Below are 25,424 nucleotides of genomic sequence, written 5' to 3'. Positions count from 1 at the left end.
GGTCTTCAACTAGACTTTTCTAGGTTTTATTACTTCATTGTAATTACTTCATTTTGCTCAGCCCTCTGTTACTGTAGGTCCAGGAGGAGGGGGGTTTAAAACATTGGTTCTCAGGTCAGGTCAGGTCAGGGGTCCTTTAGGGGGTTACAGGGGGTCCTCGGCAAAACGATTGCTAGTCAGGAACCAAACGAACCCTTAACTCTGAGAGCATACGAATGGAACCAAAAATACCTGGTTCCATTCGTATGCTCCAAGAGTTACTTATGTGGAGAACCGGGAGTTCTTGGAATTAAAAGGTTTAAGAACTGGTTTAGAACAAGACTTGGGCTCTGAAGTGGTGCTGTTTGGTAGCATTGTGGTTCATTCCCATCCTCATCATCCATTTAGACTTCTTCTGAAAGTCCTTCTGCTGGCGATGGACGGTGCTCGAACCCATGTCTCCGGCCCATCCCAGGGCTCGGTTCTGTCCGAGGACACGCCCCACTGTATTCCTATTGGTCCTCACAGCCACCGTCCTCTGGACGCCAAAGCGTTGCTTGAAGTACCGCATCAACGAGCGATGGCCGATCCTCGCACCTGAAGGCAGGGTGAGGAAGCCAGTTTCTTCATCATATTCCATGTTCTTCTCGTCAGGTATCTCGTCATCCTCTCCCTCCTTCCTGTCTGGGTAAGTACTCCTGAAGTCGTAGAAGTCTGCAAACTCCAGCGCCGCGTCTCCGTCGGTGAACAGCTTACAGTGGCTCTTGTCCACCATGTGCCCCTGCACCGCCTTGGTGGAGTAAAACGAGCGCCCCCTCTCGTTGCACCACAGACACACGTTCCCGGCGCCCACCTTCTCCGCCAGGTATCGCATCATTCCTCGCAGATCGACCAGGAACTCCACGTCGGGGATGAAGAAGCTGTGCACCCGGGTCATGTGAGCCACGTTCTTGACCAGCGTCCTGGAGTGATGCGAGCAGAACAGACAGTCTGTGACGGCGATGGAGCCGTCCAAAACGTCCTCCTCCTGCTCCATTGACTCCCCCGGATCTTCATCCTCTTCCATGTCGTCATCGCCGTCGTCCTCGTCATCATCTTCGTCATTGTTGACATCCTCCCACTCGTCGTCTGCTGCGGCCGCCGCTGCTTGCTCCTCCTCCTTGTCTCTTGTCTCCATCCTCCTGTCCTGCTCCTGCAGCCACACCACGCGAGGAGGAGCTTTCTCCACTCGCCTCCTCTCCTTCGCACCTCCCTTCGCCTCCTGTAGGCCCGTGGAGGAGGAGGAGGAAGCCTGGGCCTTTCCTGGGGCATCGTGGTCCGCCCTACCCTCCTCCACCTCCTCCTCCTCACCTCCACTCAGACCTTTCTCCAGGTTCTTCTCGTTCATCTTCGCCACCAGCACCGCCTGCTTCTCCACCTGGTGTTGGTGTCTGTGTGACTGCAGGTGGTCGTGGTAGGCGTTAACGGTGTTGAACTTCTTGCTGCAGATGGCACAGAACTCTGCGGTAGACAGCTGGTGCTCTGCCGCGGCCCGCACGGCCAGAACCCTCTCCTGGAAGTTCTCGGCGGTGACGGGCGGCATGTCGGCCAGCTTGCGCTTCAGGTTGTAGCGGTGCCAGTCCGTCTTGTAGTGCGCCCGCTGCACCTTGCCATCGCTGAACGCCACCCTGCAGCTGATGCAGGTGTTGTAGGACGACATGGGTACTTTAATTACAGCGCAGAATCCTCTGTGATATCCTACTAATAAACATCCGAATGTCTGTCTGTCCGAATATACATGCATGCTGACATCACCGATACTAAACAGTGCCCAAATTTGGAGATAACTGACATCACTGATACTGCCACCTGTACTGCGCATGTATCGCTGCCATGGTAACAGCCGCATGTCAAATAGACCGGCTTCATCGGGACACGCAGGGGTGCATTTTGTTAAGAGATACCTTATATAAATATATATATAGTTGAATTTATATATATTTATTTGTGAATTTTCTCCATTGATTTGAATTAAAATTTTAACTTTTCCCAAATATGGAGATACTGTCTACATCATAGACCACATGAGACTGACACAGTATGTCCATATATGGGCATTCCAAGATATGGGCTTAACACCAATTATTTACTCAGGTAAAAATCCCATTTTCTTTTCCTACATTTAAAAAATATATATATATTTATTTCTTCAAAATATATATTGTTTAAATAACTTTTTTTAAATAAATCTAAGAAATGCCATAAATAATAATAATTAAGAAGTATTGAAAATAGTAGATCTACAAGCTCGAAGCGACGCTTTGCGCGCTTGTAGATCTGCTAAATTTTCACTAGTTTGGGTCCCTAGCAAACGTCTTATCTGATGAGTAAGCCAGGCTTACTCATCAGATAAGACGTTTGCCAGAGACTGTTCAACTTCCGCCGTGAGAATTTCACTGGCAGACTACAACGCATGACGTAACTTCCGTTAAACACAGCACTTCCGCCACTTCCGCTAGAACCAACCGGAAGTCATATTGTGGCCAGGGTGCTGGTCTAGCGGGTTTGCAAGATTAGCCTTGGACAGACACACAAAGACTCACACACTCATTTCTAGACGGCTCACCTCCTACAGAGCCAGGACGTAACAATGAGATGTACTGTATCAATTTTAGGGAGGAAAGTAAACACTATTCCAAGACTAGTTAGTCAAAGCAACTGTTTATGGGTGTTCGTATATCGTCGTTGTCGGGTGGAAACCTTGCATGTCCAAAACCGTTTGTTTTGCATTTAACGTTTTAAAAATGATTTAAACTACTAGTGAAAACAGCCGATCTACAAGCACACAACGCCTCGGACCGCGAGGCGTTGTGTGTTTGTAGATCGTCTGTTTTCAGTACTTTTGTGCGACATCCTTGTACGATGAAGCAGGGCTTTGCTTTGCGAAAGAACGGACAAATTTGAAACTTGGAGATACGAGGTTTCTGCCCAACAGCGACGATATGGTGCACTGTTTCTTTGTTTTACGTTTGAGAGTGAACCAAGACAAATTCCTATCAACTATGTAAACATGGCAAAAAGTTATTGAATCTTGAAAGCAAAAAGCAACCCTATTGTCTGTGACATGTCTCCGTCTGAGCTGGCATACTGAGGTACCACTGAATGAATACTCATACAACACTGTCAAGATAACAGATGGAAATAGAACTTTGCTAATCGTTCGTTGCATATACATGATGCAAACTCTGTGAAACAACGGCTGTTTGCTAGAAACCATGGCAATGCCTGAATGCCATAATTATATGTGACTAAAACAGCTGAGTAAAAGCTGTAGGCTTTCAAATTAGAATACTAAATGACTTGTGTTTTAATGGATTATGCAGCAGAAGCTGATCTTTTAAGCTATGCACCGACCTTACCATTCAGTGTCACCCAGTCACAGTGTCACATCATTAGAACATAATGGAGGCTGTCTCGGACAGAATATTAGTCATGAATAATGATCTCCCTTGATCCATGTTGTCTGGAAGTTCCTTAAATAGGGACTCTATATTCAAGTCTGAAATATCTCCAGCCCCTCTATTTTAAGAGACAGACTCACCATCCTGGAATTGGAAACACGTGGATGCATACTTTGAGAGAGATTTGAATTGGTCTTGGAGTAGAAGTCTGCGAGTGTTGTACAGAATGCTTCTTTACTACAACAACATCCTAGTCTACTCGTGTATTTGATTAGACCACACTCTCTTGATGAAGGTCCAGGGGGACCGAAACGTGTCAATTTGAATTAAATTGATGCTGCTGAGCAAGAGCTGAGTGCCGGGATCGTTGTTAATGAATGTTTGTTCATTATTGCTTCATTTGTCTTCGTCCAACGCACCTGCATCTGAACGAAGTGGAGGATGGAGTGTTCATTCATTTTCTTGAATAAAATAACTTTATTCACAGCATTGTCTGTCTATACATACCACATTAAGTGCTGCACCGTTGCATCTCTGGCCAAAGAAAGTGGAATGGTAACGACTAATAAATATACTCGTTAATATAATGTTATATAATATCTATATAATATCAAAGGTAACGTGGCTTGGTGCAGCATTTTGTGGTCCGTCCGTATAGACAGCATTTCCTTTCATTGATTTTCTGCATGTTTTTATTGCTACTGACTTAATACATTGTCGACCAAAGTAAGCAGACCGGCTTTCAGCTGATTTGTTTACTTATTATTATTTGTGCTGCTCTTTTTGACCCACTGTTCGTTTCACTTGTGGCCGTGGGGGAAGAGTATTATTATGGCATTCATATTATTGCCCAGACACCATAAGCTCTGGTATGTACTGTAATTATAATCCTGCCTACATTTTAAGAAATTCTGTATTAATTCCGACATGGAACATGGAGGGACACCGGAGGAGAGACAAGCATTCAGAGAAGTAGCCTTGAGATGCAGTGAAAGAGGAAAGCGAGAGTGAAGAGATGAAGTATTTTTTCTCTTTCACATGTTTTTTGATTAAACACAGGACAAAGTTGTTGCTAGGAAACTGTAGAATCAGAGAGGTGAGAGAGAGAGAAGCTCACTGTGGGAATGAACCGTATATTCAAATCCTACTGAAATATTAATCTGCTGTCTGTGACATGTTAGAATAAATGCTCTGGGTGTTTTCACCTGTGTAAGTTCCAAATGCTACAGTCCTTTTGCTTTGATAACCTCAATGGGGGTGCATCAATTACCATAAATCAATATCAAACTAATCAATTTAATAAATCATTAAAAGAATCGATGAACAATCTATCCCTATTTTGGGCATGTTCTTATAGGCAAATCCTTTTTTTGATGTTTTGTGAGCTTAAAGGAGTAGCTCACCCCCAAAAAGATTTTTTTCCTATTGATTACTCACGCCATGGAGGCTTGAGTTTAATAATATTCTTTTGTATTTGTCGCATTCCTAAGACAAAAAATGTATTCTAGTAAAGTAACCCCCGTTGATTCTGGATGGGGACCCAAATGCATTTGGGTCCCCATCCGGAATCAATGGGGGTACATTTTTTGTAATCAAATTATTGTCTTGGGAATGCAACAACATACTAAAAATATTATTGAACTAAAGTCTCCATGGCGTGAGTAAACAGTAGAAAATAAGTCCTTTTGGGGGTGAACTACTCCTTTAAGTGCCATTTTCACTATTTTCACACTGTTGTTTTACAAATGATAAAATAGCACTTCAGTGGTTAGTCGAATTGTTGATATTTAATGAATCAATTAATTGAAAAATATAAACAATAGAATAATTGCTTAGAAAATAATTGATAGCTGCAGGCCCAAAACCTCATGCAAATTCCATTAAAATGCAAAACATTGACTAATATGCATTTTAAATCCCATGGTTCAGTGGTGTGTGCATTCACTACTAGAGCGTTCTGAAAACTGTTGTCCACATTAACCCATTTAGGCCTAGAATTATTGAATGCTTTAACCAGTGAAAAATAGCAGATATACAAGCTCACAGCGTGGCACCGAGTGCCGCGCTGCGAGCTTGTAGATCTGCTATTTTGGAAAAAGTTGTGAAAATGTGTACAAATCTTTGAAATATATGTATTTTCAAAGCGAACATTTGTAACTCAAATTTTGCTTCTGGGTGGTCCCTGGAACTAAATATTTTGAGATGGGGGTCCGTGGCCAAATACATGTCATTTTGGGGGTCCTTCACGTGAAAAGGTTTGAGAACCACTGACATAGTAGTCTCTTAAGAACAGACTAACTGAGCTCCAGTTAAGTGAAAAGGACCTTTTCTTTGACGATGGCTGGCCGGATTGCTGACATAGAAACAAAGGGTTTTCCAAAAAACCTTAGGATTCAAAAGACACTTATAGAATCGGGTCAAAATTCAAATTTTCACGATTTTTCAAAAATAGCAGATCTACAAGCTTGCAGCGCGGCACTCGGTGCCGCGCTGTGAGCTTGTATATCTGCTATTCTTCAATAGTTAAAGCATAGAATAATGGTACACAATAATGTGTACCGTTCTGAATGTTGAAGCTGCATTGGCAATGTCCTTAGTTGGCTTTGGAAAGTACTGTACCTCCCACAGTTAAGCTGCTTCACTCCAGAACCACAGGACGCTATCGATTCCATTGTGGTTTAGTGGAACAGTTGATGGTATTGTACTTTGCCTCCTCCACGTTGTGGTAGTAAAACTTTGCATAGATTTGCCACGGTAGTTCTAAATGGACTTGGCAGCCTCCGGCAACACGCCATGAATGCAACGCAGTATTCAATTCCGATCGCATTTTCAGCTGTCTTTTGAGGAAACTACAATAGTACCGTCAGGAAGATTGATTCGTCTAACTAGTATTCCAACATCTATAACGTTGGCAGTATTGCAAAGTAAAGTATAATAGGACATTTCAAAAATGCAAATTTTATGTTGCATTCATCAAACCAGCCTAGTTGGGCATTAAGAAAGCAGCTTTTTTGTTTGTCTGAAATTGTTTTGTTAATGCACTGTTTGCTGTCCAAACCTGACACAGGCATGAGCAGAAATGGGCAATTAGCCCACATCAATGGTATCCCAGTAATCCCTCTGTCATGTTCAATAAGGGATGGAATCAAACAGACAAAATGCAGGCCAGATATAGAGCATGCATCAGCCGTGAACACGTACAAGAATGTGACTGTTGTTGGTCTTATTAATGCACGGTCGTAGCTATAGTCTGTCAAACAGGGACACAATGCATTTTATTCATGTATTACCACCACCATACTTTATAATCTTCCACTTCTCCCTCATTCTTTGGTATTTGTCTATGATTTATATTTGTGTTTTTTATGCAGCAGTCCAGGAGACAGCATCCATGCGGTGACTCACCCCCATGATGATGTCACAAATATTTCCGTTGCCATGGCAGTCGTTATGGCAACCGGTACCTCGGTTTAGATAGCAGAGCTGAGAACAGAGGAAGTGTGTAGAACAGGCAGAAGGGTAATATCGATAGCTTTAGTCTAATAAATACATTTATTTCACCTTTACATACAATGTCTTGGCAGTTGTGAAGACTAAGCATTTCAAATAGCCATGGACATTTTAAACCATTCGCAACGCAATGGCCTTGTCAGAAGCGTTCAGCTTGTCTACTTGGGCGAAACCAGACGTCATTCGATCCATGCAATAGATTAAACAATGTGTGCGCCTGTGCATTGATTATTAGGGGGAAAGGGCAAAGCAATTGACGGCGTTACAGCTCACAAAGTTTCACTGGTTTGCATTAAGCCGGCCGAACCAAAAGACAAAGACTGACATAGAACAAACTCACAGTTGTACCACTACTTAACAATAGTTCATTACAATAAATGGAATGCATTTCTTTAGAACCTTCCCCCCCATTTAAAGTATATCACTGACACACACGCGCACACACACACACACACACACACACACACACACACACACACACACACACACACACACACACACACACACACACACACACACACACACACACACACACACACACACACACACACACACACACACACACACACCCAGCAAGACGTCACAAAATAAAAGCAAATCATGTTAAAGCACAGTAGGTAGGTAGAATACATCCCTTTCAAACTAATCTATTTAACATTTTTTGCATACCTAACAATCAGTGATTCAAATGTAAACCAAATGAGAAGCCCCACACCACCAAATTAGCGGTGGAAATGTGTTTTGTCATTCATTATTTAGCAGGGACAAAGCATACAAATCACCATTCTGTGACGTAAATGTGGCGATTCCAACTGCAGTCCCTTGCCAGGGACTTTTATGCTTTAACTATTGAAAAATAGCAGATATACAAGCTCACAGCGTGGCACCGAGTGCCGCGCTGCGAGCTTGTACAGTAGATCTGCTATTTTTTTTAAATCTTGAAAATTAGAATGTTGACCCGATTCTATAAGTGTCTTTTGAATTCTTCTAAGATTTTTTGAAAGTCAAAGAAAAGGTCCTTTTCACTTAACTGGAGCTCAGTTAGTCTGTTCTTGAGAGACTACTACTATGTCAGTGGTTCTCAAACCTTTTCATCTGAAGGACCCCCAAAATTATATTTATTTGGCCACCGACCCCCATCTCAAATTTTTTAGTTCCAGGGACCCCCCAGAAGCAAAGTTTGAGTTACAAACGTTCGCTTTGAAAATACATTATATTCAAAGATTTGCACACATTTTCACGACTTTCACGCCTGTGAGCTTGTATATCTGCTATTTTTCACTGGTTAAAGCATTCAATAATACTAGGCCTAAATGGGTTAAAAGGTCCATTATGTAAACAAAGCATCCCTGAAGAAGACCTTTCCAGGCCGAAACTTTGGTATCGATAAATTATCCATCCAATTAGCCAGCATCACGGCTATGAGTGTGTGGCCTTTTCTTCACTTTTAGACTTGTTGTTTACCAAGGTCAGCAGCACGGCACCTCATCAATACTGGTGTGCGCCCCCCCCACCCCACCCACCCTGACAAGCACTAAGAGTTGAAGCATTACATTTTGTATAACACGGTTCTATTGTGAAAATAGCAGATCTACATGCTCACAACGCCTCACGTTATTTTCACAATTTCAGCCTCTAATAATTTGACAATTTGTCCAATGTTTAATTTGTTATTTTAGATGTATTAAAAAGTCCTTAAAATGTCTCTTTAGAAATAGTCTACTCTATACACTTAAATTTATGTTGTTGTTTGAGTGAGAGAACAATGTTGCACATTAAGTTCATCATCTGGGGACGCCCCAGAATCATGTGGGGACCCACCCTAGGGGTCCCGACCCTCAGGTTGAGAACCACTGCTCTACATGTTGCCATAGTCACACCTCCAGCAGCCTACACGATACCAGCAAGATTTATGAGCTAATTTAGCTGTCAACCTGTGTTTCTCAATTATTGTTGAGGTTCCTTGTGGGGAATCTTACATCGATTACAGACTTCCAGAGGGATGATGTAATCATAAATCATTCACTGTGTTTTCATAGTTTGTTGTAGTCTGGACTAAACAAATGTGTCCGAACACAGCTGAGGGCTAGTCATTGATTTTTTTTTTTTTTTTCATTTTCATTTTTTCATTTCATTTGAAAGCTGGGAATCATAGCTACAAAATGATTGATGGTTGTGAAGATTGACCCAACAGTTTTGTAGATATGGCTTATAGAGTTATGCCATGCAGAAATACTAGATCTAGAAATTCAGCCTTTTAGATGAAATGTAACCTGCAAAATGTGAGGTTTCTCTTCACATTAATTTAAAAAAGTCTTATTTACATGCAGAGTTAAGCTCTGGCGTTTAAGTGAAATGTAGCCTGATATTTATGAAATCCTTTGTGGCTTTATCACATTTTAGAAAAGAAAAAAAAAGTAATTTCAGGGCTCGTCTAAAGCTGTGCTTTCTGAAATGACTGCCCCTCTGCTATGCTGGGTCACAAATGTACAGTTGATACACAGGTCGTCCTTAATTGACAGGTGATATTATAATGCATGTGTGTACACCATGTTTTTATAATTTCCCTCCTTTTATTCCTCATACCCCTTGTGGAAATGAAGTACATTTACTCAAGTATAATCTTTAAGGTACCACTATGCCACTACAACTCTCACAAATATTGCACTTTTACTCCTCTACAATTATTTGAAAACTTTAGTTACCAGTACGGTACTTTGAATGTTTTGATTATTATTACAAAACATACATTACCCACGTCAACTCTGTTTACATTTTGGCCATTTGAAAATAGACGATCTACAAGCTCACAATGTGACGCATCATGAAGACATTCTACATAATGAGTGCTTTCAAATTTTTATACCAATACTTTTTTACTTTTACTCAAAAGCAAATTATGGATTCTGGACTTTTGCTTGTAACAGAGTATTTTTCTACATTGATACTTTTACTTTTTTTTCTTTCTTTTTTTTTTAAAGTTGAGTACCACTGGTTGTCCTTTCTGAGCTTTAATGCAGAGGTCTTCAACAGGGGGTCCTCAGAGTTACTACAGGGGGTCCTCCAAATATTCCAATCCTTTTTATATTAACAACTTGAACCCTAGTGTCCATATCCTGAGAACTGTCGCCAAAAATAGCAGATCTACGAGCTTGTAGATAGGCTATTTTCGGCAAAGAGGTTTGGTGTAGAGGGGAAAAAGAGCAGACTAAGTACAGAGTAAAAGGTCAAGTTTATTAAGTATTGACGGTTCAAGTCGTTAAATATCTGAAAACACAAATTGACATGAATCCAAAATACACTGATGGTTGTGCTGTCAAACGATGAAACAATATTGAATCTATGAAAAGGTTGTGGGGGTCCCTGCTTCATCTCTCTCTCAACTCCTTGGCCTGAAAACGTTGAAGACCCCTGATCTAATGTGTGTCTTCCTGTCCTCCTCTCTACAGGATCACATACGTGCCCACGGAGTTTGGACTGTGCCCGGGCCGGGCGCCACTTCTGTCTGCCAGGCCACTCTGAGTGTGGCCACTGTCTCAGTCCCCTGGTGGAGAACTCTCACGGCAAATGTGTGGTCAAGAGGAGACATGCCACTCATGTTGGTGAGTCCTCCCAAGAAATGTGTAGTATCTGGCTTCTATGTAAGATGTTGGCGGTGTGCTTTCACATCAGCACAAATGGGAAAGGGCAGCACATGTAAAGGCAATGACACTGATCAATAATTGCATTCTATCGTTAAAGTAGATTCTCTGCTGTCATTTACGTTTTCGTCGTTATTCAAGATTCAAGATTGCTTTATTTGTCATTTTGTTTTCCATCTGCAAACAGCTTTAGAAAAGAAAGAATATATACATACATATGTTTCTACTAGTACTATATGTTTCTACTAGTTAAAGACAACAGTAATTCATAAAAGAATAAAACATAAATAGTGCAGAAAAGTACTCTATCCATCTGAAATAATAAATCCTAAAAGCTGGAAGATTCATGTCATAAAATAGACAAGTATCTGGTTATAAACTGTAGCTAAAACTGTTTAAAAACTCCATATAGTCTCGTATATTTTAATGCATAGGAATGCATACCTCCTAAGTTCATAATACTATCCACTAGGGAGATTGGAGTTCAAAAGTCTGTTTGCCTGGGGAAAGAAACACATCCTTTCCGTACTGGCATTGATGCTCCTGTATCGTTTCCCAGATCAGGCTGTGAGAGGGGCGAGTGGTGTCATATTCTGCCATGACACCACCATTACAAGCAGCCAATGGTAAAAGAGTGCAAGGGGCAGAGTTGGGGCACTCGGAAGACAAAATGTAAACATGTATATCAGGGTTCCCCAAATAGTTTTCCCCAAGGTCCGAATTATGTCTAGGGTACCAAGCCGAGGGCCACAACATTGCAGGGGGCGACGGTGGCATTTCCACTACTCCAGCGACAGTTCAGATATCGTCACTCTCGGGCAGAAACCTTGTATCTCCAAGTTTCAAATGTGTATGTTTTTTGGTAAAGCAAAGCCCTGCTTCATCATACAAGATCGTCGCACAAAACTAAACTTTTTAGAGTCGATAAATACAAAACGAAAGGTTTTGGACATACAAGGTTTCCACCCGATAACGACGATATACTATTGTTGTTGCTGCTCTTATACCACCATTATTACTGGGGTTGGTGGGGGCCAAGACAGTAGCCCACCGCGGGCCGCAAATGGCCCGCGGGCCGCCTATTGGGGAACCCTGATGTATATTATTCCTGCATCTCTAGATCTCCCCTGTGTATAGCATGTGAGTCAACTGTTTTGCAACGTCATTTCCCCCCCCCCAAGCATCCATTGCTTGACTGTTAAAAATGATACTCTATGCTATGGTCGACTAGTGGGATTTGTGATGCTCTGTCTTCCTGCCCTCCTCTGCAGGGTCTTATTAGTCATGCAAGTGTTAATGAGCCACTGAAGGTGGTGTGTCATGACGATTACGATTAAACTTTACTGTCAAATCACACAAATGCAGATATAAAAGAGTGGGCAATCTTTCATTGAAGAGGCACATTTGTCTGTTCATGAAACGGGTCACATTTGTGGACTAAGCCGCAAAACCCAGGTGAGTTTGGTTTGCGGATATGAATGAAGATATTGTTCTATACATGTATTTTCCAAGGGACCCCACTTAAGCCCTATTCTTCGATGATGATGATTATTATTATATTTATGTATTTATTTTTCAAAAATAGACAAAAGACAAAAAATTGGCACCAAAATGACATGCCCAAAGTAGGGACTCAGAATTCACCCTTGAGAGCCTCCCAGTGCAACAGTCGTTTGTTACTGGCCCGCTGAGAAAAGCTACAGTATTGGACATTTAATCTAGATACAGTGCTGTTCTCCTTAGCTTCCATTACTGTCTATCTGACTCGCTGAATAAATGTCTTTTGCCCTGACTGTGACTGACTGACTTAGGAAATGACTCACTGAATAACTTACTGACTGACTGACTGACTGACTGACTGACTGACTCAATGAATAACTCACTGAATGACTTACTGACTGACAGGTTAAGTATTTGGCTGGTGCAGAAGAGGCATGAGGCAGAGTGCCCATGATCTATTTTCTTCTTCAACTTTTTCTTTCTCACCAACTCTATCTATTAGATAGAACAGTGGTTCTCAACCCTTTTACGTCGCAAGCCCCAAAATAATCATATTTTAACTGGGGACGCCCACCCTGACGAGCACTAAGATTCTGGGTGGAGCCGTTTGTTTTCACGCCCGTCGGCAGGTTAGTTACTCACCAGCGTTAGTTTCAGTTAGGTTTAGGGTTAGAGTTAGGCATAGTTTTACTGAGGTTAAGGTTAGGGTTAGGTATAGGCATAGTTTTACTGAGGTTAAGGTTAGGGTTAGAGTTAGGGTTAGGTTTAGGTGGTCGCACCTCAGCGCGGTCCAAGGGAACACAAAGGAGCGCTCCCTAGCTCCAGTTCAGCCAATCAAAAGCTTCCATGGGCGGGGTTTGCCCAGAACTCATGTGCGTTTCCAAATAACGCGTGTGTGAGCTCTGATTGAATTATGACTGTGATGTCATGATCAGCAGATCTGTGAATGAGGAAAGGATCTTACTGACAGCTGAGGCGGGCAAGACTTAACGTGTCCTGCATAAACTAACGCATAAGCTTCATTAGTGTGTACATGGTGCATACTGCATGTCTTCTATTGATGTCTTCTGACATCCAAACCTCCCCCAGCATTCCATGTATCCTTCCTTGCTTTCCTCCATCTAATTCTACCCGGTACCCTACCCACTCCCTCTTCTCGGTACCCACCCCCTCTTCTCTGCCTCATGACGTATTGTAAGAGATCCTTCTCTCTTCTCAGTCTCTCTCTCCGTCTTCCCTTTAGCCACGTGTACTTGCCACATGTCAGCAAGCACGTTGCCACGCAACTTGTTATTTCACACTGAAAAAACACATGAATCCAGAATTTAAAAAATAAAAATAAAAATTATTATGGGATCTCGGGTGGCGCAGGGGTAAGGTTCCTACTTCCTACCCTACCAGGCACCTATCAGCGGAATCTAACATGTTCACGCTTGTCTGTGTGACATGCGTTGGGATAGATGTGTTAGGCATGTCCTAAAACCAGACTTATAACCCCGCCAACAAATCGACCTATAGCCCAGTCTCTGTTTTGCATGAGGGCATGGCTGAGAGCAACTGCAGTACAGTTTCGCATGAGAACATTTAATTAGGCATTAATACAAAATCGCTTTTCTCATATAAAGGCAATCAGGCAGGCTCGGGCACCAGTTGTTGCACCTGTGTGTACTAGGTTTTTCATTTTCCGTAGGCTTCTTGTACATTAGTATGCATACATTCTGTTCGTGTGTGATTGTATTATCGCACTGGTTCTCAACCTTTTCAGGCCGTGACCCCCGAAATAATCCTATTTTAACTGGGGAAAAGAGCGGACCAAGTACAGAGCCAACTGCGGTCATGTTTAGTAACGGCTGTAGGAATCTGTGTTTGGCCATCGGCTTGGTCCCTTCTCCCACTTAATTCGCTATCGCATTACAACCTTCTCTGTTGCCGTGGTGATGCTTTCATTCATGTTTCTGAAGGTGCACTCTCTCTCTCTCTCTCTCTCTCTCTCTCTCTCTCTCTCTCTCTCTCTCTCTCTCTCTCTCTGCCCCTTTCTCTCCTGGCCCTGCTGTATTCCTCCTCTCTTTCTCTTCTCCCTTTCTCTCAAATCTCATCCCCATCGGTCTGCATTCCTGTCTTTCTCTTACGCTCTTCTTGCCCTGCTCTCTCTCTCTCGCTCTCTCTCTCTCTCATTCACACACACACACACACACACACACACACACACACACACACACACACACACACACACACACACACACACACACACACACACACATATCTCTCTCTCTCTCCTGCTCTCTCTCTCTATGCTCATTGCCAGGCACGTGCACACATAGACATCAATGGGGGCTTGAGCCCCTGCCCTTTTAACCGTCTGTAAAAAAGTGCCTTCTCCAGACCATGAATGCGTTTTTTACAATGGTGAAAGAAATGCAAACGCCCCTCTTTCCATGCCGTACCCGAAGGCAGCATTCAAGAGAATGTCCTTGTCCAAACTCTCCTGAACTTGAATGCAGCATTTTATGTTGAAAGAATTGCCCCCTCAGTGTAGAAATCCAAGCAGTTTTTTTTAGTTTATTAGCACATTATTATAAAAAATACAATACATATTGAGGATACAAAATACTGTGCAAGGAGAGGAAGAAGCCAAAAGGCTTATTTAGAATCCTTTCCTTAATGAAAGAGGTCATTCATTTAGAGGAGTAGTTCACCCCCAAAATGACTTTTTTTCTGTTGATTAGTCACGCCATGGAGACTAGAGTTCAATAATATTTTTAGTTTTTTGTCGCATTCCTAAGACAAAAATGTGATAACAATAAATTTACCCCCATTCGTTCTGGATGGGCGAAACGGGTCCCCATCCGGAATCAATGGGAGTAAATTTACTCGAATCAAATTTTTGTCTTAGGAATGTGACAAAAAACAAAAAATATTATTGAACTCTACTCTCCATGGCATGAGTAATCAATAGAAAAAAAGTCATTTTGGGGGTGAACTACTCCTTTAACAAATACAAGTTCACTAGGAACAAATATAATATACAAGTTATGTCAGAGCAGCTGTGCAATAAAGAAGTAAAAACACAGAAACTCCACAAAGAAACAGAAAAAGACAAACAAAAACAAAAAACACATTTGGTAAGATAACACATCGGTAGATGAAATCATGTGGACTTACAGTAAAGAGATAAGATATTGTTTCATACGTTTCTTAAATATTGACAAGGATAGTGATGTCTTACCGTAAGTGATGTATCTAGAGAGCTCCACAATTGAGGGCCTTTAAATGTAATAAATAATTGATGTTTTGTGGTACGACAAAGAGGTCGATCAAAATCATCTCTATTCCTTGTCCCCTTACGCCACATTTCCAGTATTCACTTGATTACGCTTAGTTCAGTGTGGTATCAAGCACTGAAAATAGCTGAACCTCCAAGCTCACAACACGTCGCAGCACGTTGTGCCTTCTATTTTCCATATTTTCACCAAAAGGTCCTTTTAGAAATGTCAGCCCCTGCCTCTCTACTATTCTCTGCACATCCCTGCTCAATGCCCTCCGCCCACGCTCAGAGCTCACAGAGCGCTGACCCATCCTCCCACACACACTGCAGCACATTCAATCACATACGCACGCACGCACACACACACACACACACACACACACACACACACACACACACACACACGCCACAAAATACACACGCTGCACCACCCAGATTCAATCACTGGGATTAAAACGTATGCATTTCCCTAATAACAACACGCAAACAAACAGATACACACTGCACCACACACTCCGTCTACCTACTATACAACTAATGCGCTGCATATACAGCCACAGTCTGCGTCTGGCTGTGACTGTGACAAAAAAAAAACACCCCACGGCGTGGGGGCTATATTGTTTTTTATTATGTGTGCTAGCCAGGGATGGGAGGATATGAACAATCCATTATCCTGGGGCGGAACGTATGCCAAAAAATAGCCGATCTACAAGCTTACAACGCGTCGCGACGCGTTGTAAGCTTGTAGATCAGCTATTTTTTGGCAAAGTCATTTGATAAAGAGAGTGAAAAAAAGACTATCAAGTACGTATGTTATAAGTACCTTTTACCAATTATAGAGAGTTTAAGGGGTACCGGATATGCAGCTCGGCAAACAAAAGGTGAATTGATGCCAGTGCATGACGGAGGACGATATTACGATAAATGGAATCTCCACAATACGATTATCGTGATTGTTTTTTATCGCGATAAACGATAATATCGCTTATCGTCCCATCCCTAATACACACACACACAGACACACACCAACCAACCCTACATGCACTCTGTCTGATGTACTTTGCATATATTTACATACACACACAGAGGCACACGCTGTCTCTCAGCCTGCCTCTTGTGCATGCCGCCTTGGCATTGATCTGCCGTGGAGAACGGCGCACGGTTGCACGCTTCCTCCCACACTTAAAATACAGAGGAGGCTTTGCAGTGCACTGCATTATGCTGATTGCTAAGCCCTTTTCATCATATTTATTTACACAGTTATTTACTCATACCACATGGGGGCAGCAGTGTACTTTCTATTTGATTTAGATAGATAGATACCTTTATTATCCCAAGGGGGAAAATTAGTTGCCCAGAGGCAGCACAGCAGTATAAGGTTATTTACAAAGTTACAGAGAAGTATGAAAAAGATAAAAAGAAAAAACAAGAACAGAGTACAGTAAGTACAGTAAGAGCAAGGTACATCTAGTTTCTAGTAATCTAGTTTTTTACCAGCTAATGCTTGGCAGTATTATCAAAGGATAAGTGACTCTCATTTCCACAAGCCAGGCTCTATTATCAGGTCGAGTTTATTGGATTATATAACATTTTAAGATTAAATGCAAAATATTTTGACGTGCCATTTTACTCCTGGTAAAGTATGGGTTAGGCACTTGCCCAATATTAGGTAACTTTACTGCTGTGCCTGCCTGTTTTTTGTTTTTTTTGGTATATACTTTTACAGACTGGGTCCACTATAGTTTTAAAAGGAAGTGAATTATGATTGCTATTGTTTGTGTGTCTGTTTCTCCAGCCAAGGAGACCACCTACCCAGAGCTGGATGAGGAAATAGACTTTCTCTCCACTATCATTGGCGAACAGCGAGAGACGGCCAGAGGACCAGGTATTACTGCACAGTAAAAGATACTGCGGATGTTTGAAGTCTCCCTCAAATGTTTCAGAGTGTTTTATTCTTAACAAGGTTACCAATAGTGTCGGGGTCTTCAACAGGGGGGTCTGGGACCCCTGGGGGTCCTCAGAGTTACTACAGGGGGTCTGACAAATCTTTTGTGAGATGGGGAACATTACCCGAAAATAGCAGATCTACAAACTCTGCTATTTTCGGATAGTTGGTGTAGAGGGGAAAAAAAGAGCAGACCAAATGCACAGCCAATGGTCAAGTTCACCAAATATTGAGGGTTTAAAAGGTTAACTATCTGAAAATACACATTAGCATGAATCCAACTGTCTATAAAATCTATGAAAAAGTGAAATCTGCAACACAGTGTTATACAATATGTAGTGGGGGTGCCTGCTTCATCTGTCACTCAGCTAAGGGTCCTGAAAAACGTTGAAGACCCCTTCAACAGTGTGCATAGATGATCTCCATGGCTCATGTCCTTTTCATGTGGAGTGTTTCAGTACTAACGGTTTTTGGCACCCTCTGGTGGAGACATATGGGGAGTGAGTTAAATACACTTGCATAGATAGAATAAACAAGATCTATTTGTAATAGTGGACTGTTGACATTAGACATGTCCACAACCCTTCCAACCCCCACAACACCAATAGTGATGGTAGTAATAGTAATACCACACAGCAAAATAAAGGCTTGATCTTTAAATGAAATGTCACACCAACTTTCCACTAATACAATAGAGAAGCACACTGTCTTTGTATATTTAATACCTTCTAGACCAGGGGTGCCCAACCAGTCGATCGCGGTCGACCGGTAGATCGCGGGCTGGTTACCAGTGGACCGCGAGATGATTTCAAATAAATAATTTATTAATTCGGGGGGGGGAAGGACATACATCGGGCGTTTCAGTGAAACGACTCCGAGCAAGTGGATGATGTTGACTGAACTCAACTCAACGTGTAGTAGTCAGAGCATGTGAGCGGAGTGGAGCGGCAACTAAAGCCGCTCCGCGCTCCAGAGGGCTCTTGTCCCGCTCGCTCATCGCTCTGGTCGGCCACCGCACCGCTCCGCTCCCCGCCGCTCCGTCGCTCACGTTGATTTTCGCATTTCTCGCTCCGCGCTCGCTCCACGCTCCGCTCAGGGTCGTCAATCAGAGTCACCAGCCAAAATAAAAAAAGTATTTTGCTACCATATGCGAAACACTTTCTCCTTTGCTTTGCACAACAAGTGTTCCCAACACAAATGCCTGCGGTAACGTTACGTGAGCCTCGGCTTGATGGAGACCTGCGTTCACTGTTACAAAAGACGCCATCTAATCTAAGGCATTGTATTTTTTAATAAGACGGGCAATATTAAATCCAGCTGGTTATTGATTAATCACCACAACCGAGAGACGGAGGCGAGTCGTGGCGTGTGTTTTTCAATCAGTCTCACTTGAATTCGTATCCGTTGACTGGCTGGTGATATATAACTTAACTGACACAAGGTAGGCTATGTATTATAAACATAGCCTACGTGTGTGGATGAGTGAAATCGTGATAAAGGGAATTCTCTGTCTGTTCTCCTCTCCGTCTCCGCGGTGCCAACAAGGCTTCACTGCACTAGTAGGCTACTGCGCACGGCTCTGTTTTGTTGGAAACATGCGGCGCGCGGCCCCAATAGGGTCGGCTTGGAGCGGAGCGGAGCGGAGGAATGGAGCGGAGGAAATTCCTCGCTCCAGGAGATGTGCCATGAACATAACTGCTTTATTTGGATCAACCTACCTGTGTGAGTCTGCTTTTCTCACATGAAGTTCATCAAGTCAAAGTACAGAGCCACAGATGAGCACCTTGTGGCCTGCCTAATTTAGCCTAAAACTTGCAACCAGCTCATACAACCCTGACTTTGACAGGCTAGCCTCCTCTTCCCAGTGCCAGGTTTCCCACTAAGGCAGAGAGACTGACATGGAATAAAGGACAAAAAAAAAACTATAAAAAAACTATAAAAAAAGAAAAAGAAAAAAAAAACTATATAAAAAAGAGAACTATCAGTGACTTGACATAAATCCACAGGTTTTGTGTGAGTGTGTTGTCAGTGCATGTATGCAGAGTGTGCAATAAATGGTCATGCTGTCTGTATGCCCAATGTGAGAAGTTGCAATCGTTTCATTCAATTACAATTCCTACTATACAGTATGATTACAGTACAGTACAGTGAGTACAATGTTATAATATCTATTAATATTTTCTGTTTTTCACATGTATATTGAATGGGTGTTACGGTACATTTTGGGCTGGTAGCCCTCAGCTAGGTGGCACATTTTCAAAGTAGACCTTGGGTCAAAAAAGGTTGGGCACCCCTGTTCTAGACCATGGGGGAATTAATACATGCCCCCGTTGCCCCCGTTTTTTTTCGCGGACCCATTGCTCCAGCTTTTCTTGTATTTGTTTTACAGAGGTTAAGGTTGGGTATAAGTGTAGGGTACTGACACTTACCTTATCGCGTCCCATCTTAGCAGGGGTGTCGCACCATATTCTGGGCCCTGGGTACAAGGATTCACTGCGGGCGCCCCATGAATGTTCTTCATAGGGGGAGGGGTTTTAACCCATTTAGACTGGGAACGCATTATTAAGGATTATTTTGTGCTTTAACTATTGAAAAATAGCAGATATACAAGCTCACAGCACGGCACCGAGTGCTGCGAGCTTGCTATTTTTGAAAAATCTTGAAAATTTGTGCAAGTCTTTGAATATTTCAAATCCTTCTAAGGTTTTTTGAAAAACCTATGTTTCTATGTCAAAGGACCCCCAAAATGATATGTATTTGGCCACGGACCCCCATCTCAAAATATTTAGTTCCAGGGAGCCCCCAGAAGCAAAATTTGAATTACAAATGTTCGCTTAAAAAACACATATATTCAAAGATTTGCAAGCATTTTCATGACATTTCAGATTTCAAAAATAGCAGACCTACAAGCTTGTAGATCTGCTATTTTTCAACAGTTAAAGTATATAAAATAAATTAAGGCCCCTCCACCATGGGCCCTAGTAACTCAGTCCCACTCCCCCCCACCCCCCCCTCCCCCCTCCCTTGTGACGCCCCTGCATCTTAGCTCCACCTGCTCAGGAGGTTCCCGCTCCTCAACACACAACAAAGGAGGAGGCTTCGGCACCGAGCCCCACCCAAAGATCAACCACAAACAAACCAACTCCACAGAGTAGTACCCCGCCCAACTCCACCACCCCACCCATCACCTCCACCACCAACCACACTGCGGTCCGCCTCAGCAACCCCAAGACCCTCCCCCACCCGGCCAACGATTACGTCTTCATTGGTAAGTGTCTTCAACGCACAGTATGTAAACTCACTGGTCATCCAAATGGGGTCTGTTTTTTAGCCCCTTTTCGACTGCAGCTTTAGCACCACACTACACCACTCCACTCCACACCACACCACATAAAAATATCTACATTTTCCATTACACAAAAAAGTACCCCTATCGGTAAGAAGCGAATTGACCCTTTTAACTATGATTATAATACATTATACATTTGTATTACAATTATCCTAAATTATAATACACTATAATGGATTATAATTGTGATTATAATACACTATAACGTATTAATGTATTACTATGATAACTATAATACACTATAATAGATTATAACAGTGATTATAACACAGTATAATCTATTATCATGTATTACAACTATATCCTGGTGGTCTAAATGAAAAGTCAGTGAGTGATCAGTCATTATGAAGTGTTTGGCCTAGCTCAGACCTACTCTAGATTGGATACCTTTTAGTACCACGTTTAGTACCACTTTCACACAACTCTACGTAGGTCCTTGTAGTGGAAAACCTGGCACAAGTGGGCGGTGTGGATTGGTGTGGTGTTGTGCCATGTCAGTGGAAAGGGGGCTTTTGTGTCCCTTTTATGCCCATATATGGAGATAACCTATGTTGTACTGACATCATATAGTATTACTGTATGTATGTACGTGGTAACAATTAGTTTTGAGCTTCACCCAGCTGATGGCTCGAGTTTAAGTATCTTGCTCAGGGATACACCGTCACTCTCTCTCTCTCTCTCAATACAAAGTCACAAGCGTACACAGCGTCACAATTTGTATAGGGTTGATGGGTTTAATAAACCCAAGGGCCCCCCCTACTGGTGACAGTATTATAAATTCATAGGCTATTATATTGTCGTTGTCGGGTGAAAACCTTGTATGTCCAAAACCGTTCATTTTGCATTTATCATTTAGAAAAAATGAACTAAACTAGTGAAAACTGCCGATCCTCAAGCACACAACGCCTCGCAGCGCGAGGCGTTGTGTGCTTGTAGATCTGCTGTTTTCACTACATATGTGCGACGGCCTTGGATGATGAAGCAGGGCTTTGCTTTGCGAAAGAACGTACACATTTGAAAGTTGGAGATACGAGGTTTACACCCCGACAACGACGATATGTATTTTGTCATTTCCAATAAATTAGGGGTCTCTAATCTATGGGCCCCCCTCACAGCAGTACAGGGCCCTTTGATCTGAAAACCCATGCAGAATAAGATCTAATTTCGCCCCTGTACAAAGTGATGCTCACTTGACGTGACCATAAGTCAGTCTCTCTCTTATTCTACGTCATTTGAACCCTCCCATCAGCCCCGGTTCCAGATTTAATTTTCGGGCCAGCCTGCTATTAACCTCAAGGCCGGTCAGCACGATTCAGCACGCGCCGGCACCGCCGTGCCGAAGCGAACCGTACCGCACTCAAAACCCTTGTGGGAAAGTGTTTTTTGACACTTAAACCGGGGCAGTGGGGCAAATCAGTGACCTTATGATTAGCAGACTTTACCCACTAAGCTACAGCTGCCCTCATACTGTTGTATGTATGATTTCTTATCTAACTCCAAATCACTCATGGTCTGTGAGGACGGAGTGTTCTACTTTCAATTAGTCCTGCCACACTCTATAATGATCATGAATGCTTTCATTGTTCCAACTTCTTCCAAGACCTTATAGTATATGCTATTCACTACACCAACTTTCACACGTTTTCCCTGTGCAGTCTCCAGGAAACTCTTGTTGTCTTTGAACATTCTGCAGTAACCTTTTTTTCACACCGTTAAAGCAGGAATCATGTCTTCTTTTGACACTGTCAAAGATGCCCTGCATTTCTTTCCTTTGACTCTTGGCTTGTACCTGTTTTCAGTCATGAGCAGCGTGTTCATCGCAGCGGCCTGTGTAGCTTTCACCATCACCGGAGTCTGTTGGGTCAGGTAAGTGGCTTTAATGTGAAAATAACAGTGAAAAGGATGCTCTTTAGTAAATGTTACAGTAGCCCTGGATTATCTCCATGTATTTGTATTATTTTATCCAGTATAACGGCTTCACACTCACCATGACACACATTCACATCTCTGACAGTCTTTGAATATTTCAAATCCTTCTAAGGTTTTTTGAAAAACCCATGTTTCTATGTCAGTGGTGCTCTAACCTTTTCATGTGAAGGACCCCCAAAATGATATGTATTATTTTGGTCACAGACCCCCATCTCAAAATATTTAGTTCCAGGGACCCAAAGCAAAATTTGAGTTACAATTAATGTTCACTTAAAAAATACACATATTGAAAGATTTTCAAGCATTTTCATGACTTTTCAAAAATAGCAGACCTACAAGCTCGCAGCGCGGCACTCGGTGCCGCGCTGTGAGCTTGTAGATCTGCTATTTTTCAATAGTTAAAGTATAAAATAATTAAGGCCCCTCCACCATGGGCCCTAGTGACTCAGTCCCACTGAGTATTCTTTTATCCAGTATAACGGCTTCACACTCACCATGACACACATTCACATCTGATAGCTACCGAGAACATTAGCAGTCTTGCTGTTTCATTTCGGGTCGATAGGAAATGGATCTAAGCGTTGGCTTTCTCTTCTGTGTTTCAGATTGCAGAAGGGTGTTCATTTGGCTCAGAAGGTGGATTACCCTGCATATGGACTGATGGCTGCCCATTCATATGACAACAATGTGGTAGGTGTATGATCACACAGTGATCTTTAACTCTTAGGAGGTCCACGACGTGCCAACGCATCAATCTCTTTGATGTCTCCCTGTGCCCATTGACGCGTTCGAGGCGTTGTACAGTAAACTATATTAATCTGTGGCTACTGTACAAAGCTACCGCGGTGACGAAAAACACCCCATTTCCCGAAATGCAGCGCGAGATCACGTGACCGGGAAGTCCTGTCTCCCCCATTCACATCAGTGTAACGCTGGCTGCACAAATGGACCCTTACGGGTCCATTTGGTTTCATTTGTATACTGTCAGAGTTAAGTGGAGACCTTGACATTTTAAAGTTTGAGAACTACTGATTTAGAACAAAAAAATGCAGGTTTAAATTGAATTCTGCAATGAATCTCTGTATTAACGATTAAACAGGATTTTTTTACAAGGCTCCCTCAATTGTATCACGATACATACGATACCTCTGAAAAGGCATATCGTGGAGACATTGTGTCGTCTCGACGATAATTATCACCATATCGCCCACCCCTAAGTATAGCTTGATTTTAGATGAAGACCACAGCTTTTCTCATGCCCACTCACTGACCGTTTGAATCCTAATACAGCCTGGAGATAAGAAGCTGGCCCACAGTGCTCAGATGTACCACTACCAACACCAGAAACAACAGATGCTGTCCCTGGAGAAGTGAGTAACCTCCTGAACCCAGGCCTGCTGATGTCTTCCAGGCATGTCTCAGTCTTGTCTGTTGCCACCTGGTCTCTGGGAGGGATGGGACGATAAGCGATATTATCGTTTATCGTGATAAAAAAAAAACACACGATAATTGTATCGTGGAGATTTAGTTTATCGTGATATCGTCCTCTGTCATGCACTGGGATCAATTCACCTTTTATTTGCCGAGCTGCATATCCGGTACTACTTAAACCCTCTATAATTGGTAAAAGGTACTTATTATATACGTAGCCTACTTGATAGTCTTTTTTTCACACTCTATCAAATGTATTTGCCAAAAAATAGCCGATCTACAAGCTCACAACTTGTGAGCTTTTAGATCTGCTATTTTTTGGCAAATGCCAGGATAATGGATTTTGATTAACGCGATAATATCGTAAATCCGCCTCCCCCCCTTCTGGTTTAGTATTAGTATCCCTGCTGCCAGGTATGTCATGAGTGTGTGTGTGTGTGTGTGTGTGTGTGTGTGTGTGTGTCCTTCTCCAGGCAAAGAGATGAGCCTAAGGTTTCAGACTCGGGGGCTACGTCAGATGAGGAGAATGAAGACGGAGATTTCACAGTGTACGAGTGCCCGGGACTTGCCCCCGTGAGTAACTGTTGCACTTTGTATTAAAGGTGCCGGTTCGGCGGCACAATAATTGGGTCAAATTTGTTCTAGTGTTATGCAGCCAGAATGTGGAATGCCCTACCAACAGGCATAAAAAAGTGACACGTTACTCTCCTTCAAAGTCACTCTAAAAGAGCACATACAGGTGGCTGCATATTGTAACTGGCCTCTGTAAAAATAAAGTCTAAGCTTATCACCGGCGACCCATAAAAAATGGTCTGCGACCCAAAGATGGCCCCCGAAAGATGACCCCCCTGGGGAATAATAACGTTACAATGCATTGTGAGATTGTATATCGGCTATTTTCAGTGAAGATATTTTGTGTATACTGTAGATGGGGGCCTAGTATACTAGAACTCTGTGGGTCAACTTATTATAAAGGTAGTTAAATGATCCATAATTTTCGTTGCGTTCCCATTTAATGCCTATTGGAATTACTGTAATAATAATAATACATTGGATTTATAACACACTCTACATTCTTACGAATCTCAAAGTGCTACAGGTTTAAAAGCATGGCAAAAAAAGAAAAAAATGCATCTAGGAAACCAGTTCATGTCATGGGACCCAACTTGGCTAGGGTCAATTAAAAACTAAGCAGAAACAGGGCAAACACAAAAATAACTAGGATCATTAAGAAAAACGCTTTAACCTTCCTTTGAATGCTTTGATTGATTTCCATCTTTTTGTTTTGTATAGTGTTTTTTTTATGACAGTACTCAACTCCTTTTTATGTCTGTCTTATTTACAGACGGGGGAAATGGAGGTGAAGAACCCACTGTTTGACGACTCTACCCTTTATCTTCAGAGGTTCCATAAGTGATATTCAATCATGACACGA

The 25,424-nt window shown here is 42.4% G+C and overlaps 2 protein-coding genes across 2 annotated transcripts; one reads left to right on the top strand and one right to left on the bottom strand.

Moving 5' to 3' along the window:
- Positions 1–310: 310 nt before the first annotated feature.
- On the bottom strand, positions 311–1,678 carry znf622 (zinc finger protein 622; the record flags this gene model as incomplete). The annotated part of the gene is made up of 1 exon (XM_080738494.1): positions 311–1,678. The coding sequence occupies one exon, from the start codon at positions 1,676–1,678 to the stop codon at positions 311–313; it is 1,368 nt and encodes a 455-aa protein (XP_080594620.1).
- Positions 1,677–25,406, top strand: npdc1b (neural proliferation, differentiation and control, 1b; the record flags this gene model as incomplete). The annotated part of the gene is made up of 9 exons (XM_080738493.1): positions 1,677–1,680; positions 10,379–10,531; positions 17,131–17,220; positions 20,327–20,548; positions 22,429–22,495; positions 23,164–23,248; positions 23,849–23,928; positions 24,463–24,562; positions 25,335–25,406. The coding sequence occupies 9 exons, from the start codon at positions 1,677–1,679 to the stop codon at positions 25,404–25,406; spliced, it is 873 nt and encodes a 290-aa protein (XP_080594619.1).
- Positions 25,407–25,424: the final 18 nt, after the last annotated feature.

The sequence above is a fragment of the Nannobrachium achirus genome, assembly GCF_963921795.1.
Source record: "Nannobrachium achirus genome assembly, chromosome: 12".
In the NCBI taxonomy this organism is placed as follows: Eukaryota; Metazoa; Chordata; class Actinopteri; order Myctophiformes; family Myctophidae; genus Nannobrachium; species Nannobrachium achirus.
The sequence above is the reverse complement of the archived record's forward strand: the minus strand, read 5'-3'. Positions and strand labels throughout refer to the sequence as shown.